General features: G+C 43.1%; 1 protein-coding gene across 2 annotated transcripts in view; it reads left to right on the top strand.

Moving 5' to 3' along the window:
* USP24 (ubiquitin specific peptidase 24) overlaps positions 1–12959 on the top strand; it is a 142825-nt gene that overhangs the window by 63948 nt on the left and 65918 nt on the right. For both annotated transcript variants that reach the window (XM_043575084.1, XM_043575083.1), the window contains exons 22-30: positions 944–1084; positions 1303–1356; positions 2367–2482; positions 6341–6407; positions 6532–6642; positions 7366–7464; positions 7553–7726; positions 12220–12305; positions 12455–12548. In XM_043575084.1, the coding sequence (XP_043431019.1) occupies positions 944–1084; positions 1303–1356; positions 2367–2482; positions 6341–6407; positions 6532–6642; positions 7366–7464; positions 7553–7726; positions 12220–12305; positions 12455–12548 (942 nt within the window). The remainder of the gene's footprint in view (positions 1–943; positions 1085–1302; positions 1357–2366; positions 2483–6340; positions 6408–6531; positions 6643–7365; positions 7465–7552; positions 7727–12219; positions 12306–12454; positions 12549–12959) is intronic.

Below are 12959 nucleotides of genomic sequence, written 5' to 3'. Positions count from 1 at the left end.
TTTTATCGAAGCTTCCAGCTCCTCAGATCCAGTAATGGATGTGTTCCTAAAAAATAACAACATCTTGGGGCGCCTGGGTGGCTCAGTCGGTTGAGCATCCGACTTCGGCTCAAGTCATGGTCTCACGGTTTGTGAGTTCGAGCCCCACATCGGGCTCTGTGCTGACAGCTCGGGGCCTGGAGCCCGCTTCAGATTCTGTGTCTCCCTCTCTCTCTGCTCCTCCCCTGCTCACACTCTGTCTCTCTCTCAAAAAATAAATAAAAGATTTAAAAAAAATAATAACATCTTTCATTCTGAAGATGAATCTTCGGTTCATCACAGCGACAGGGATTTGGGGAGGAAACTTTAGGAACAGACAGTGAAGCAGGAGAGTGTGAGGATCTGTCGAATGTATGCAACTTATGTTTATATTTACATGTGAACCTTAAAAAAAGAGAGGCAGTAAATAATGGTCTTTTTTAAGACCTAACTCTTTTGATTCAAGGCCTGGCTTCGTGGATGGTACGGATTTTTACAAGATCTTGTAAGTGTAAGCTTGGATCCTGCCGTTTGAACTGAGCTTTGGGAAGACCCGATTGAGCCTCAAGGATTATTAACCACTTCTAGCCTGGCTCTGTTTCCTTTTGAGGACAAGCTCCTGAAGCTGGTGCTCCTTCACTCCTGTGCTATTTTCTGTAACCTGCTTGGGTAGATTTCCAGCTTGGGTTTAGGAACATCTGGAGAAAACTCTCCATATCTCCCCTGGTTGCCATGGACATAGCCCAGTGTTTCTGTGGTTAGTTGTTTTTGATTTAAAATACAGTACAGTAGTGCTCTCATATGTAGCTTGGCTTTCGCAGTCTTAATGCATATTGAACTGAAAGGTGTGGACTTAATGATATAACAGAAAATAATTGTAATTTTGTGACCTTGGTGTGCTGTATGATTTTTTTCTTTTGAACAGTATGTAGAAAAGCTGGAATTGATAGGAATGGATTTCATTTGGAAAATAGCCATGGAATCACCTGATGAAGAAATTGCTAATGAAGCTATTCAGTTAATCATAAACTATAGTTACATTAATCTAAATCCCAGATTGAAGAAGGTGGGTATCAAAGGACAGAAGGTACTTACACACAAAACAGAAAATTATATATATATATATATATATATATATATATATATATATATATATATATTTTGACAAGTTCTGACCTTTGGCATGCCTGAAAATTGGCTTTTTTATTTTGATGTTTTCTCATTAATAATGATTGCAATTAAATGTCGGGCTAATTTTAATTTCCATGTACCTCTTACTTTTAGGATTCCGTATCGTTACATAAGAAATTTATTGCTGATTGTTACACGAGATTAGAAGTGAGTGGCAAATTTTATTTAACATGTTTTTGAAATAAATGCTTTGACATTTTTCCTTTTATAATCTTCTGTTTGAGATCATGTGTCATGTTGATATTTGTGGCTGGGTTCTGTCGAAGAATTTGTCAGCCGTATTGTATTGTCACAGAGGGAACAGACATTTGCCTGGATTCCCCCAGTACAGAAATGTCCTCCGTAGGGAAGCTTTGCTTCTCTTTCCACCACGTCTCATCCCTACTGCACCCGCCCCCCCTTTTGGGGTATGGGAACTGTCTTCAGAAAACGGGCCTACTCGACATTCCACATTTCTAGTAGATTCTTCTCCCCTTTTTCCTTCTCTGCCCAGGGATTTTATGCAAGAGCTTCTTTTTCCCACCCTTGCCCATGTTTCAGCTGCGATTATATCTTAGATGCTATTAAAGGCCATAGTAGGTGGTATTGGTTGCCTTTGTCCATTAGAAGCCTGCTGTGTGATACTATCTCACATACATTTCCAGTGCCTTGGCTCCAGGATGATGATTAAAGCATTAAACAGTCATTTCTGTTCTTAAGTTGTGTTTAAGTTTTTTACCTATTCCAGAAACGTAATGCTACTGCCCCCAAAGGTCAAGAAGTTAAACCTCGTGATGACGAATACGTGCTTGAATCTGTGCAGGATTTTCATAGTTCTTCACCCAAATCTGTGACTTCACCCAAATCTGTCATCATAAAAAGCCATTTAAAGTATTCAAGTACCTTAATTAAATGAGGTACCGTTTAAGTATTAACATATGTAGAACAGTAGTTCTCAGCCAGGGGTTATTTTGCATCCCAGAGAGCATTTGGCAATGTCTGGAGACCTTTCTGGTAGCAGTAGGTGGGTAGTGACTAGAAATCAGAGATGTGGCTAAACATCCTGCAAAGCCCGGGAAAGCCATCTAACAACAAAAAGCGTCCATCCAGCCCAAGATAGCAATCGGCCCGAGGTTTGAGAAACCCTGATAATAGAATGATGGTTTCATGTTTCACAGGCAGCCAGCTCAGCACTTGGTGGCCCCACTCTGACGCATGCAGTGACCAGAGCAACAAAAATGCTTACGGCAACTGCTATGCCAACTGTAGCAACATCCGTTCAGTCTCCATATAGGTAAGTGTGCAGAAATTACAGCACGTACTCACACGATGCGTAAATACACATGTACCTGTTTGGAAAAATAACTGGCTTCTTTTTTGGTTGATTTTCCTCATTCTGTATCATAGTTTTTGCAGAGAGTCGTATCCTGAGAAATTGTGTATTCCCATCATACGTCCCAGATCTGCATTTTTTTTCTGAAGATCCGTAGGTCATTGTCACCAGAACCAAGTAGTGGTCTGCCCCGACCCTGTGCCTACTGGACAACTATTGTTGTTTTGTTACTTTTTTAAAAAATTTGAATTCTTTCACTTTGACTCTGTGTAAATAGGAGTAAGCTACTCTTTACAACAGACTAAAGATATACTCATTGTGTGAAGAGTAATTTTTCAAGTTTGAAATATGTGCTTACTGAGACATAACCTGTCTCCTGGTGCCCAAATCCAGGGCACTTAACAGCACACGCAAAATGAGACAGAGGGTAATGATTAATTAAAATTGTGCATTATAATAACATCATAGTTAAAATATTTCCTTAAAATTAGTTTTCAATAACTTCTAACAAGAACTTAATCCCCAGATATTTGTGTTCAAACTTTGAGCTGAAGTCTCCTGTTAGATTGCCCTGTTTAGTGTTTTCAAATATTATCAGTGAAACCCGAGTTCAGTATTTGCTATAGTTCTTTGATACAGTGAGGAACATAGGTGAGTATTCAGAAACATTAGACTGAAGCATAGCTCAGATGCTCCTGTGAGGTTTTCTGAGCCTTCTCTTCTTAGTAAGCAGCCCCCAATCACTGATGCCCAGGAAACCTTGGCAGGTGTTCAGAACGAGGCCTGCTCTGCTGCCCTCTAAGTGATGGGTGCACGTATTGTCTCTCTCTTCTCAGAATGACTTTATGTATGTACATATGTTATTTATCTCTATTTACAGTTCTTCTTGTTTTTAAAGGCTCCCTTTAGAATAGGAATCAAAGCAATAGCCTTGCTCACATTCATCATCTTTTTTTAAATGAGTACTGTGTAGTGATACTAATATTAGAGAGGCTCCAATAAAATTCAACCCTCTTGGACTTTTTTTTTTTAAATGCCAGAAAGCAGGGCGCCTTGCTGGCTCATTCAGTAGAGCATGCAACTCTTGACCTCGGGGTTGTGAGTTCAAGCCCCACGTTATATTTAGGGATTGCTTAAAGATAAAATCTTACCAAAAAAACCCAGTTAAAATGGCGGCAAGTGATTATAGATTCAACTCATGACCTTTGCGTTCCCACATTGTTGGAAGTGTATCTTAAATAGACTCTCATTAAGAATGCATGTTAAGAGTAGGGGTACCTGGGTGGCTCAGTCGGTTAAGTGTTCAAGTCTTGGTTTCAGCTCAGTTCATGATCTCATGGTTCGTGGGTTCGAGCCCTGCGTCGGGCTCTGTGCTGGCAGTGCGGAGCCTGCTTGGGATTCTCTCTCCTCTCTCTGCTACTCCCCTGCTCACACACTCACTCACTCACTCTCTCAAAATAAATAAACTTTTAAAAAATGCACATTAAGAGTCTTTAGTTACATGTTTGTAAGATGTGGTCCATCTTTATGACCTAGGTCCTTAATGATTCATTTATCTGACAAACGAGAATAGAAATCCAATTTTGAACTATTGGATTGGGATTTCCAAACTGTAACATCTTTTTTTTTTTAATTTTTTTTTTTTTAATTAAAAAAAAATTTTTTTTTTTCAACGTTTATTTATTTTTGGGACAGAGAGAGACAGAGCATGAACGGGGGAGGGGCAGAGAGAGAGGGAGACACAGAATCAGAAACAGGCTCCAGGCTCTGAGCCATCAGCCCAGAGCCTGACGCGGGGCTCGAACTCCCGGACCGCGAGATCGTGACCTGGCTGAAGTCGGACGCTCAACCGACTACGCCACCCAGGCGCCCCAAACTGTAACATCTTTAAATAAGTGCGTTATTTTTCTCTCTTTTTACTAAGTGTTTTTTATTCTGAATCATTTCATTTCATATTTGACTGACTACAGAGCACAGCCACAGGATAGTTCTTAACTGTTCTTATTATAAACTCCAAACACTGTTCATAGGAGTGTATAATTTCAAAGTTGCATTTGAACCACGACATTATAGTTTCTTATTTCACTGGTTTTGAGAGAACTTCTCAGTGACCATAGTTCCACCTTTGGTGGCAGACGGGGGTCATCTCTACAGTGGTCTGCAATGTTGTCTGAGATTTAATTCATTATTGAGGCACAATTAAGATAGTTCACTCAATAATTCACTTATTATAGGGGCACCTGGGTGGCTCAGTCGGTTGAGCGTCCGACTTCAGCTCAGGTCATGATCTCATGGTTCATGAGTTTGAGCCCCGCGTCGGGCTCTGTGCTGACAGCTCAGAGCCTGGACCTGCTTTAGGTTCTGTGTCTCCTTCTCTCTCTGCCCCTCCCCTGCTCACGCTTTGTCTCACTCTGTTTCTCAAAAATAAGTAAATGTTAAAAAAAAAACTTTTTTTAAAAATAATTCTGTTACTATAGCATTTAGATATTCCTAAAGCTTCCCCACCTGAATATCAAATTCTAGTTCTTGCCCATAGCCTGAAAGAATTTAGAACTCTGTTAAATATATTTAACAGTACTATTACAGCGTATTTAACAAACTCTTTTTAAAGTAGAATTTTCAGTACTGCTAATCAGCCAACCAGACCAATTGTTAGAAAGTGTTAGTACCTCTTTTCAGATTTAGAAAGATGCCTGTTTGAAATGCCTAGACTTTCTTTTCTGGGAGAGCACATGTTTAAATTAAGGACATTTGGATTTCCATCTCTTGATGTTAACACACGTAATGTTGTCTTTAGAATCAAATATGGAGCTGTGAGTACATAAGCTGCTGGACGTTAGAGTCTTGTTAATTCAAATAATAAGTAATATTCCCTAAGTCTGACCAAAAGGGATCTCGGGTCTCATTTTCAGGGGTTAAGCTAGCACTTAACCTTGCTATATGTTGCCTGTTCCAGAGATGGTTGTCTCCTGATGAGTGTTGATTTCTCAAGCACTTTGAAAACCTATAGGATAATAATTCCTAACACTTGTGTGTGTTTTATAAATTCTTTTTAATGTTAAATTATTTTTGAAAGAGAAAGAGAGAGACAGAGTGTGAGCAGGGGAGGGGCACAGAGAGAGAGAAACAGAATGTGAAGCAGGCTCCAGGCTCTGAGCTGTCAGCACAGAGCCCAAAGCGGGGCTCAGACCCACAGACCGTGAGATCATGACCTGAGCTGAAGTTGAACACTTAATCGACTGAGCCACTCAGGTGCCCCCCACTTGTGTGTTTTAACTCTACAGAATGTTCGTTTAAACCAGATAAACAGTTGTTTGTCCTTCCTTCCTCCTCATTCTTAAACTATTTAGAACAGCAAGTCTTATTTGTGGTACACTTACTAGTTTTCAGCCAATTCAGAACTTTGTCAGATTCCATGTGTTTACAGAATTAGGTGGCATATTTTAGTTGTAAGATTATGAGACTCAAACCTACTGGTTGTTCATTCTTGGTGGATTGATGGACAGACAGGCCTGGAGTCCCAGGTCCTCATTTATGAAACAACTGTAAAAAGACAGAAAGGAAACGACAGAAAAGGAAACATGGAGGGGGCCTGCCTGTCCTCCCTTGCTCCATCAGTGCACAACGGCTGTAAGGTGGCTGAGCCACCTCCCGCCCTGGGTGACAGGGAAGTTTAATCTTTGCAGATTTAAGCCTTCGGCCACTGAGGCTAACTGCGTGGTTTTGGTGGAGCAGACTGGAATCGTGCGACTTATTTCAAATACGTTCAAGTCTTCAGTTCATTTCAAATATGCTCAAAAAAAGTTTTTTAATCTATAGATCCACCAAACTTGTAATAATCGAGAGACTGCTGCTTTTGGCAGAACGCTATGTGATCACTATAGAGGTAAGCCTCTCTTCTTTTTAAAGCAATTTTATCATCCTATCGTTAGACTCGTGTTAGGTGTGTACGTTGGAGACTTAACAGTGACGCTGTGCGTCTGACTTGTTTGACTTCTGTCTTTTTCAAGGATTTTTACTCTGTTCCACGAACTATTCTACCTCATGGTGCCTCATTTCATGGACATCTTTTAACTCTCAACGTCACGTATGAGTCTACCAAAGATACCTTCACTGTAGAGGTAGGTTTACGTTAAGCCCTGTAGCCATTTTCATACTGTCTTGTTTCCTTCCCAAGAGCACTGTGGAGCGGGATAGCTCCACGGGGAACTGTTCTGCAAGCTGTTTAGCAAACAAATATAGACTAAAGGCCTGCAGTGAAAGGGAACTGATGGGTGTACAGAGGCACATGAGTAAGTATATAATATAGCATCAGGTGGTGATGAGTGTTCTAAAGAATAAGAATAAAGCAGAATAATTGGGTAGAGAGCCAACGCGTATGTGTGAAATGTCATCAAATGGGCAGGGAAGTTCTCTCCGAGGTGGTGACATCTGAACAAAGATGGAACGAAGTGACAACAAATAGTTTCTGCGGAAGAGCATTCCAAGCAAAGGGAGCGGCAGGTACTGAGGCCCTGGCGAGGGACTTGCGTGGCTCACTGAGTGACAAGCAAGGTGGCTGGTGTGAGGGGAGTGTAGAGAGAACGGGAAAGAGTGGAGACGGCGGCAGCAGAAGGACTCGAGATTTGATTCACAGGAGATGGCGAGGCATGGGGGGTGGGAAGACGGGACATTGAATTACTGCGGAAGGGAAGCCTTACAGGGCGGGGAGTTTTGTCCGTGGGTCCTCTGCTCTGTTCCCAGCTTCTGGAACAGTGCCTGGTACGTAGTCCGTGCTCGCTAGCAGTTGTTTAAACGGACAAGTAAACAAAAGACTCCCAACAGCGTTTAATTTTGTCTTACAGGCTCACAGTAATGAAACCATAGGGAGCGTGCGATGGAAGATAGCCAAGCAGTTGTGCTCACCTGTGGACAACATACAGATATTTACGAACGATAGCCTGGTAGGTTTAAACCCACACTCTGTGGCCCTTCAGCCTGCCGTCAATGCCTTCCTCTTCCTGCCAGTAATTAAGAAACCACTTTTCGCAGCTGACCGTGAATAAAGATCAAAAGCTCCTCCACCAGCTGGGCTTTTCTGATGAACAGATCCTCACGGTGAAGACTTCGGGCAGCGGGACCCCATCCGGCAGCTCCGCGGACTCCTCGACCAGCTCCAGCAGCAGCGGCAGTGGGGCCTTTAGCTCATCGTACGCCATGGAGCAGGTACGGGGTGCCGGAGTCAGGTGACCAGTCAGAATTTAGGAAGCCCCCAGAGACTTGGATGACCGGGTCCTCTTCTCCCAGACACGTCCTGACCGATGAGGTTCCTAAGGGAATGAGCGTAGACAGAGGAGAGGCCAAAGGACCGAGCCAGGGAACTTCTTTGTATAGAGATCGAGGGTGAAGAGGACCCAGCAGGGGAGACCACAGAAGAGCCAGAGAGGAAGGGGAAAGCCAAGCGAGTCCTGACAGCCGAGTGAAGACAGGGTTGCAGCAGATTGTTGACTGTACCTTTAAAATACGCCTAAAACCTAGTTACTGTCGTCTGCCTCCATGGCTTCCACACCAGTCCAGGCCCCCGCCATGCCTCGCCTGGAGTGTTCCAGCAGTGCCTCCCTGCTCTCACGGCTCTGCCCCAGACCCGTTCAGTCTCTTCTCTGTACAGTGCCTGGCAGCCCGGGGTCTTTTTAAACAGCAGTCATGTTGTGCCACCCTCAGCCCAAAGACTCCCAGGACTTCATCTCAGAGTAGGAGCCAGGGTCTGCCGATCCCCACAAGGCCAACCTCACAGACCTTCGTGGAACCTCTCTGATCTCTCCTCCCTTGACCCCACCTCGCTCCCACCCCTCCAGCTGCACTGGCCTCCACGTTGGTCCTCAGACTTAGCAGCGTCCGTGCGCTTGCTCGTCCCTGTGTCTGGAACGTTCCTCACCAATATCCAGGTGGTCCCCTCTCACGTTCTTCGGCTCTCACTCAAATGTTGCCTTCTTGGTGGCAATCCTATTTACATTCTTAGCTCCAGCCCTGCACTTCGTATCTCCCGTCCCGACTTAACGTTTTCTTTAACGTACCGTGTGTTTTATCTTATGTAATGTCTCTCTCTCCCCAGTGAAATATAAACTCCATGAGAGCAGACTTCTGCCCGTTTTGCTCACTGTTGTATCCCCAGCACCTAAAACAGTGCCTAGAACATAAAAGGTACAAAGTCAGGATTTTTTGAGGGATTTCCTGAAATCAGCCCGTGTACTTTGTACCTTCTCTGTGTCAGGACCGAGCTTGGCACCAGAGATACAAACCAATGAGACTGGTTGTGCTTCTTAGCTTTTATAGTCCAACAAGGAACATCACACCAGACCTTATGTAAAGGTATTCTAATAGCATGTGAAGGTTTTTTTTTTTTTTTCATATTTGTATATATATACACATATTGCCTTATTTCCAATTACAAGATCTTTGTGTATTATGTTTTTTTACCTTTAGCATAATCTTGCAATTGATCTCAACTCCTCAGGGTCAGTATTAGTATAATGTGTTTGTTTTTTAAGTAACCGTACTTATAGTAAGAATTTAAGGAAGATCCCATTCAAGAGTAGCAGTATGACAGTTAATTAACAACAGAAAAAAATGTACAAACATCCTTTTACTTTATTGCACTTGGCAGATTTGGGTTTTTTTTTTACAAATTGAAGGTTTGTGGCGACTCTGCACCAAGCAAGTCTGCTGGTACCATTTTTCCAACAGCATTTGCTGACTTTGTGTCTCGGTGTCACGTTTTGGTAATTCTCACAACATCTCAGACTTTTTACTATTACATTTATCATGGCGATCTGTGGTCCCTGACCTGTGATGTTACTGTAATTACTTGGGGCACCACGAACTGTGCCCATAGAAGACGGTAAACTTAGTAAATGTTGTGTGCGTTCCGGCTGCTCCACAACCAGCTCTTCCCCTTCTCTCTCCCCCCCTCCTCGGGCCTCCCTATTCCCTGAGACAACAGCAATACTGGAATCAGGCCACCATTTTAATAGCCCTGCTGTGGCCCCTGGGCGTTCAGGTGAGAGGAAGAGCTGCACGAGTCTCCCTTTCGGTCAAGAGCCAGAAATGACGAAGCTTAGTGAGGAAGGCCGAAAGCTAGGCCTCCTGCACCGAACGCTTGGCCAACTTTTGAGTGCAAGGGAAAGTTCTTGAAGGAAATTGAAAGTGCTACTCCAGTGAGCTCCCAAAGGATAAGAAAGGGAAACGGCCACATTGCTGATAGGGAGAAAGTGTGAGTGGCGGGGATGGAAGGTCAGACCAGCCGCAGCATCCTCTTAAGCCAGAGCCTGATCCGGAGCAAGACTCTAACTCTCCTCACTTCTTGGGAAGGCTGAGAGAGGTGAAGAAGCTGCAGAAGGAAAGTCTGAAGCTAGTAGAGGTGGATTCACGAGGTTTAAGGAAGGAAGCCGTCTCCATGACACGAGATTACAAGGGGAAGCAGCAAGTGCTGCTGTGGAAGCTGCCGCAGGTTCTCCAGGAGATCTGGCTCAGAGAATTCATGAAGGTGGCTGTACTACACGACAGATTTCGGTACAGATGGAAGACCTTCTATTGGAAGAAGACGCCATCCAGGACTTTCCTAGCTAGAGAGGAGTAGTCAGTGCCTGGCTTCAAAGCTCCAAAGCACAAGCTGACTCTTGTTAGGGGCTAATGCAGCTGGTGACTCTAAGTCGAAGCCAGTGCTCCTTCACCCCTGAAAATCTTAGGGCCATTGGGAATGATGCCTAATCTACACTTTCTGTGCTCCATAAATGGAACGACAAAGCCTGGATGACAGCACATTTATTTACAACATAGTTTGCTAAACCCACTCTTGAGACCTGCTACTCAGGAAGGAAGACTCTTTTCAAAATACTGCTGCTCAGTGACAGTGTTCCTGGTGACCCAAGAGCTCTGATGGAGATGTACAACGAGATGAATGTTGTTTTCGTGCCGGCTAACCCAGCATCCGTTGCGCAGCCCGTGGATCAAGGAGTCATTCATTTCCACTTTCAAGTCTGAAAGTCCTGAGGCTATAGCTGCTATCCATAGTGATTCCTCTGATGGATCTGGGCAAAGTAAATTGAAAAACTTCTGGAAAGGATTCACCATTAAGATGCCATTAAGAATATTTGTGATTCTTAGGAAGTGGTCAAAATAACAGCATTTGCAGGAGTTTGAAAGAAGTTGATTCCAACTCTCATGGATGACTTTGAGGGGTTCAAGACTTCCCTGAACGAAGTAACTGCAGATGGGGTGGAAAGAGCAAGAGAACTAGAATTAGAAGCGGAGCTTGAAGATGGGACTGAATGCTGCAATCTGATGATAAAACCTGAACAGAGGAAGAGTTGCTTCTTATGGATGAACAAAGTGGTTTCTTGAAATGGAATCGACTCCTGTGAAGATGTGAATATTTTTGAAAGGACGGCAAAGGATTCAGAGTATCACATAAACTTAGTTGATAAAGCAGCGGCAGGGTTGGAGAGGACTGACTCCATTTTTTAAAATGTTTATGTATTTATTTTTGAGAGAGAGAGGGAGGGAGGAGACGGAGACTCCCAGGCAGGCTCAGCACTATCAGTGCAGAGCCCGATGTGGGCCTCGAACTCATGAACCATGAGATCATGACCTGAGCCGAAACCAAGAGTTGGATGCTTAACCGACTGAGCCACCCAGATGTCCCGGATTGACTCCACTTTTGAAAGTTTTGTGGGTAAAATGCTATCAGATAGCCTTGTGTGCTACAGAGAAATTGTTCGTGAAAGGAAAAGTCCATCAGTGCAGCCAACTCGATTGTTGTCTTATTTTAAGAAATCGCCATAGACACCTCGGCCTGCACAGCCGCCACCCTCACCATCGGCAGCCATTGACATCCAGGCAAGACCCTCCACCAGCAAAAAGATTACGACTCGTTGAAAGCTCACATGATGGTTAGCATTTTTTTAGCAATAAAGTGTAATTAAGACACGATACATTGGGTTGTTTTTTTTTTTATATAATGCTACTATACCGTTCATAGACTACAGTAGAGTATAAACGTGTATGCACTGGGAATCCAAAAACTCACTCGATTCTTGCAGTATTTGCTTCTTGCTGTGGTCTGGAACTGACCCTGCAATATCTGAACTATGCCTGTACACAACGTCTTCAAGCTTAACATTTTCAAATTATATCCTGAATTTATTAAAAACCTTCCTTTGTATAATAACATTCTGTAGCGATGTCTAGTTTCGTAACTTTATAACCAGAAAATAGTACTTTAATCACATCTACATCTGTTCTACGTGTTGTGTGTGTTTATACATTTGTACTACTGTAATTTTGCTCTTAAATCTTTCATTACCTTGTTTGCTCCTGATGAGCCATGATCAGCTTCTAATGGTGTCTACTCTCCATTCTCTTCATTATACCTGCCCATCATTTTACCTTTCTTCCACTGCCTGCCTTTTGGCGCCTTAGCCCCTCACCTGCAGGCGGGTAGGAGAGAGCCCTGTAAGTAGACGCACTAGAAGGTAGTGGTCCCGCCGGTCTGTTCCCAGGTGTTGCTCCGTAGGGCAGGTAAGCACGCTGTTCCCTTCAAGCTTTGTAGTGGCCAGTCTTTCAGAATTAGTCATTTTATTGTTGGCACAATATTTCTATTTGGTTAGAAAAAGAGAAAATTCTTTCGTCAGTTTGTATTTATATTTTGCTTTTTTCCTCAGGAGAAGTCCCTCCCTGGTGTTGTGATGGCACTTGTATGTAATGTGTTTGACATGCTTTACCAGCTCGCCAATCTGGAGGAGCCAAGGTATGATGGAAATATTTATGAAGCATGAAAAAGAGAAAGCTATTAAAGTTAGGGAGCCCAGCGTATTTTTACTTTACATCTGTCAGGAACAAATGACTTTGTTCTTGAAACTGACTTACGTGACAGAACTTGTATTTGACAAATTTCAGGATAACTCTACGCGTACGAAAGCTTCTCCTGTTGATACCCACTGACCCAGCCATTCAGGAAGCCCTGGATCAACTTGATTCTCTAGGAAGAAAGGTATAAGCATCTTGGACAGTTACCTAACTGGCATGGAAATTTGATGTCATGATTCAGTAAAAATACAACCGGAAATCACTTTAAGGCCATGTGATACCATCTTTCCCATAACAGCTCTTCTTTAGAAAATTACTTTCACTGTACATGGAAATCAGAACTTCATGTTGACTTTTAAGTGATCTAGAGTCAGTAACGACATCAAGTTTTGAATATCCTCTATTTCCATGTTCTTCTTGTTCTGTATTAAGAAACTCTGAAGCCCAGAGAGAGGAAGTGTCTTGTCCAAGATCAGACTCTAGTTCTGATTCAGCAAAGATGTTTTTCTTCCGTCCTGATGCCTCTCTGAATGTGATTGTTGTGTGTGTTTGAGTTGCTGGCATAATTATATCATTTCATTTTTTCCACAGCTGA

Source organism: Prionailurus bengalensis, chromosome C1 (assembly GCF_016509475.1).
Source record: "Prionailurus bengalensis isolate Pbe53 chromosome C1, Fcat_Pben_1.1_paternal_pri, whole genome shotgun sequence".
Taxonomy (NCBI): Eukaryota; Metazoa; Chordata; class Mammalia; order Carnivora; family Felidae; genus Prionailurus; species Prionailurus bengalensis.
This window is presented reverse-complemented; position numbering and strand designations above follow the sequence as displayed.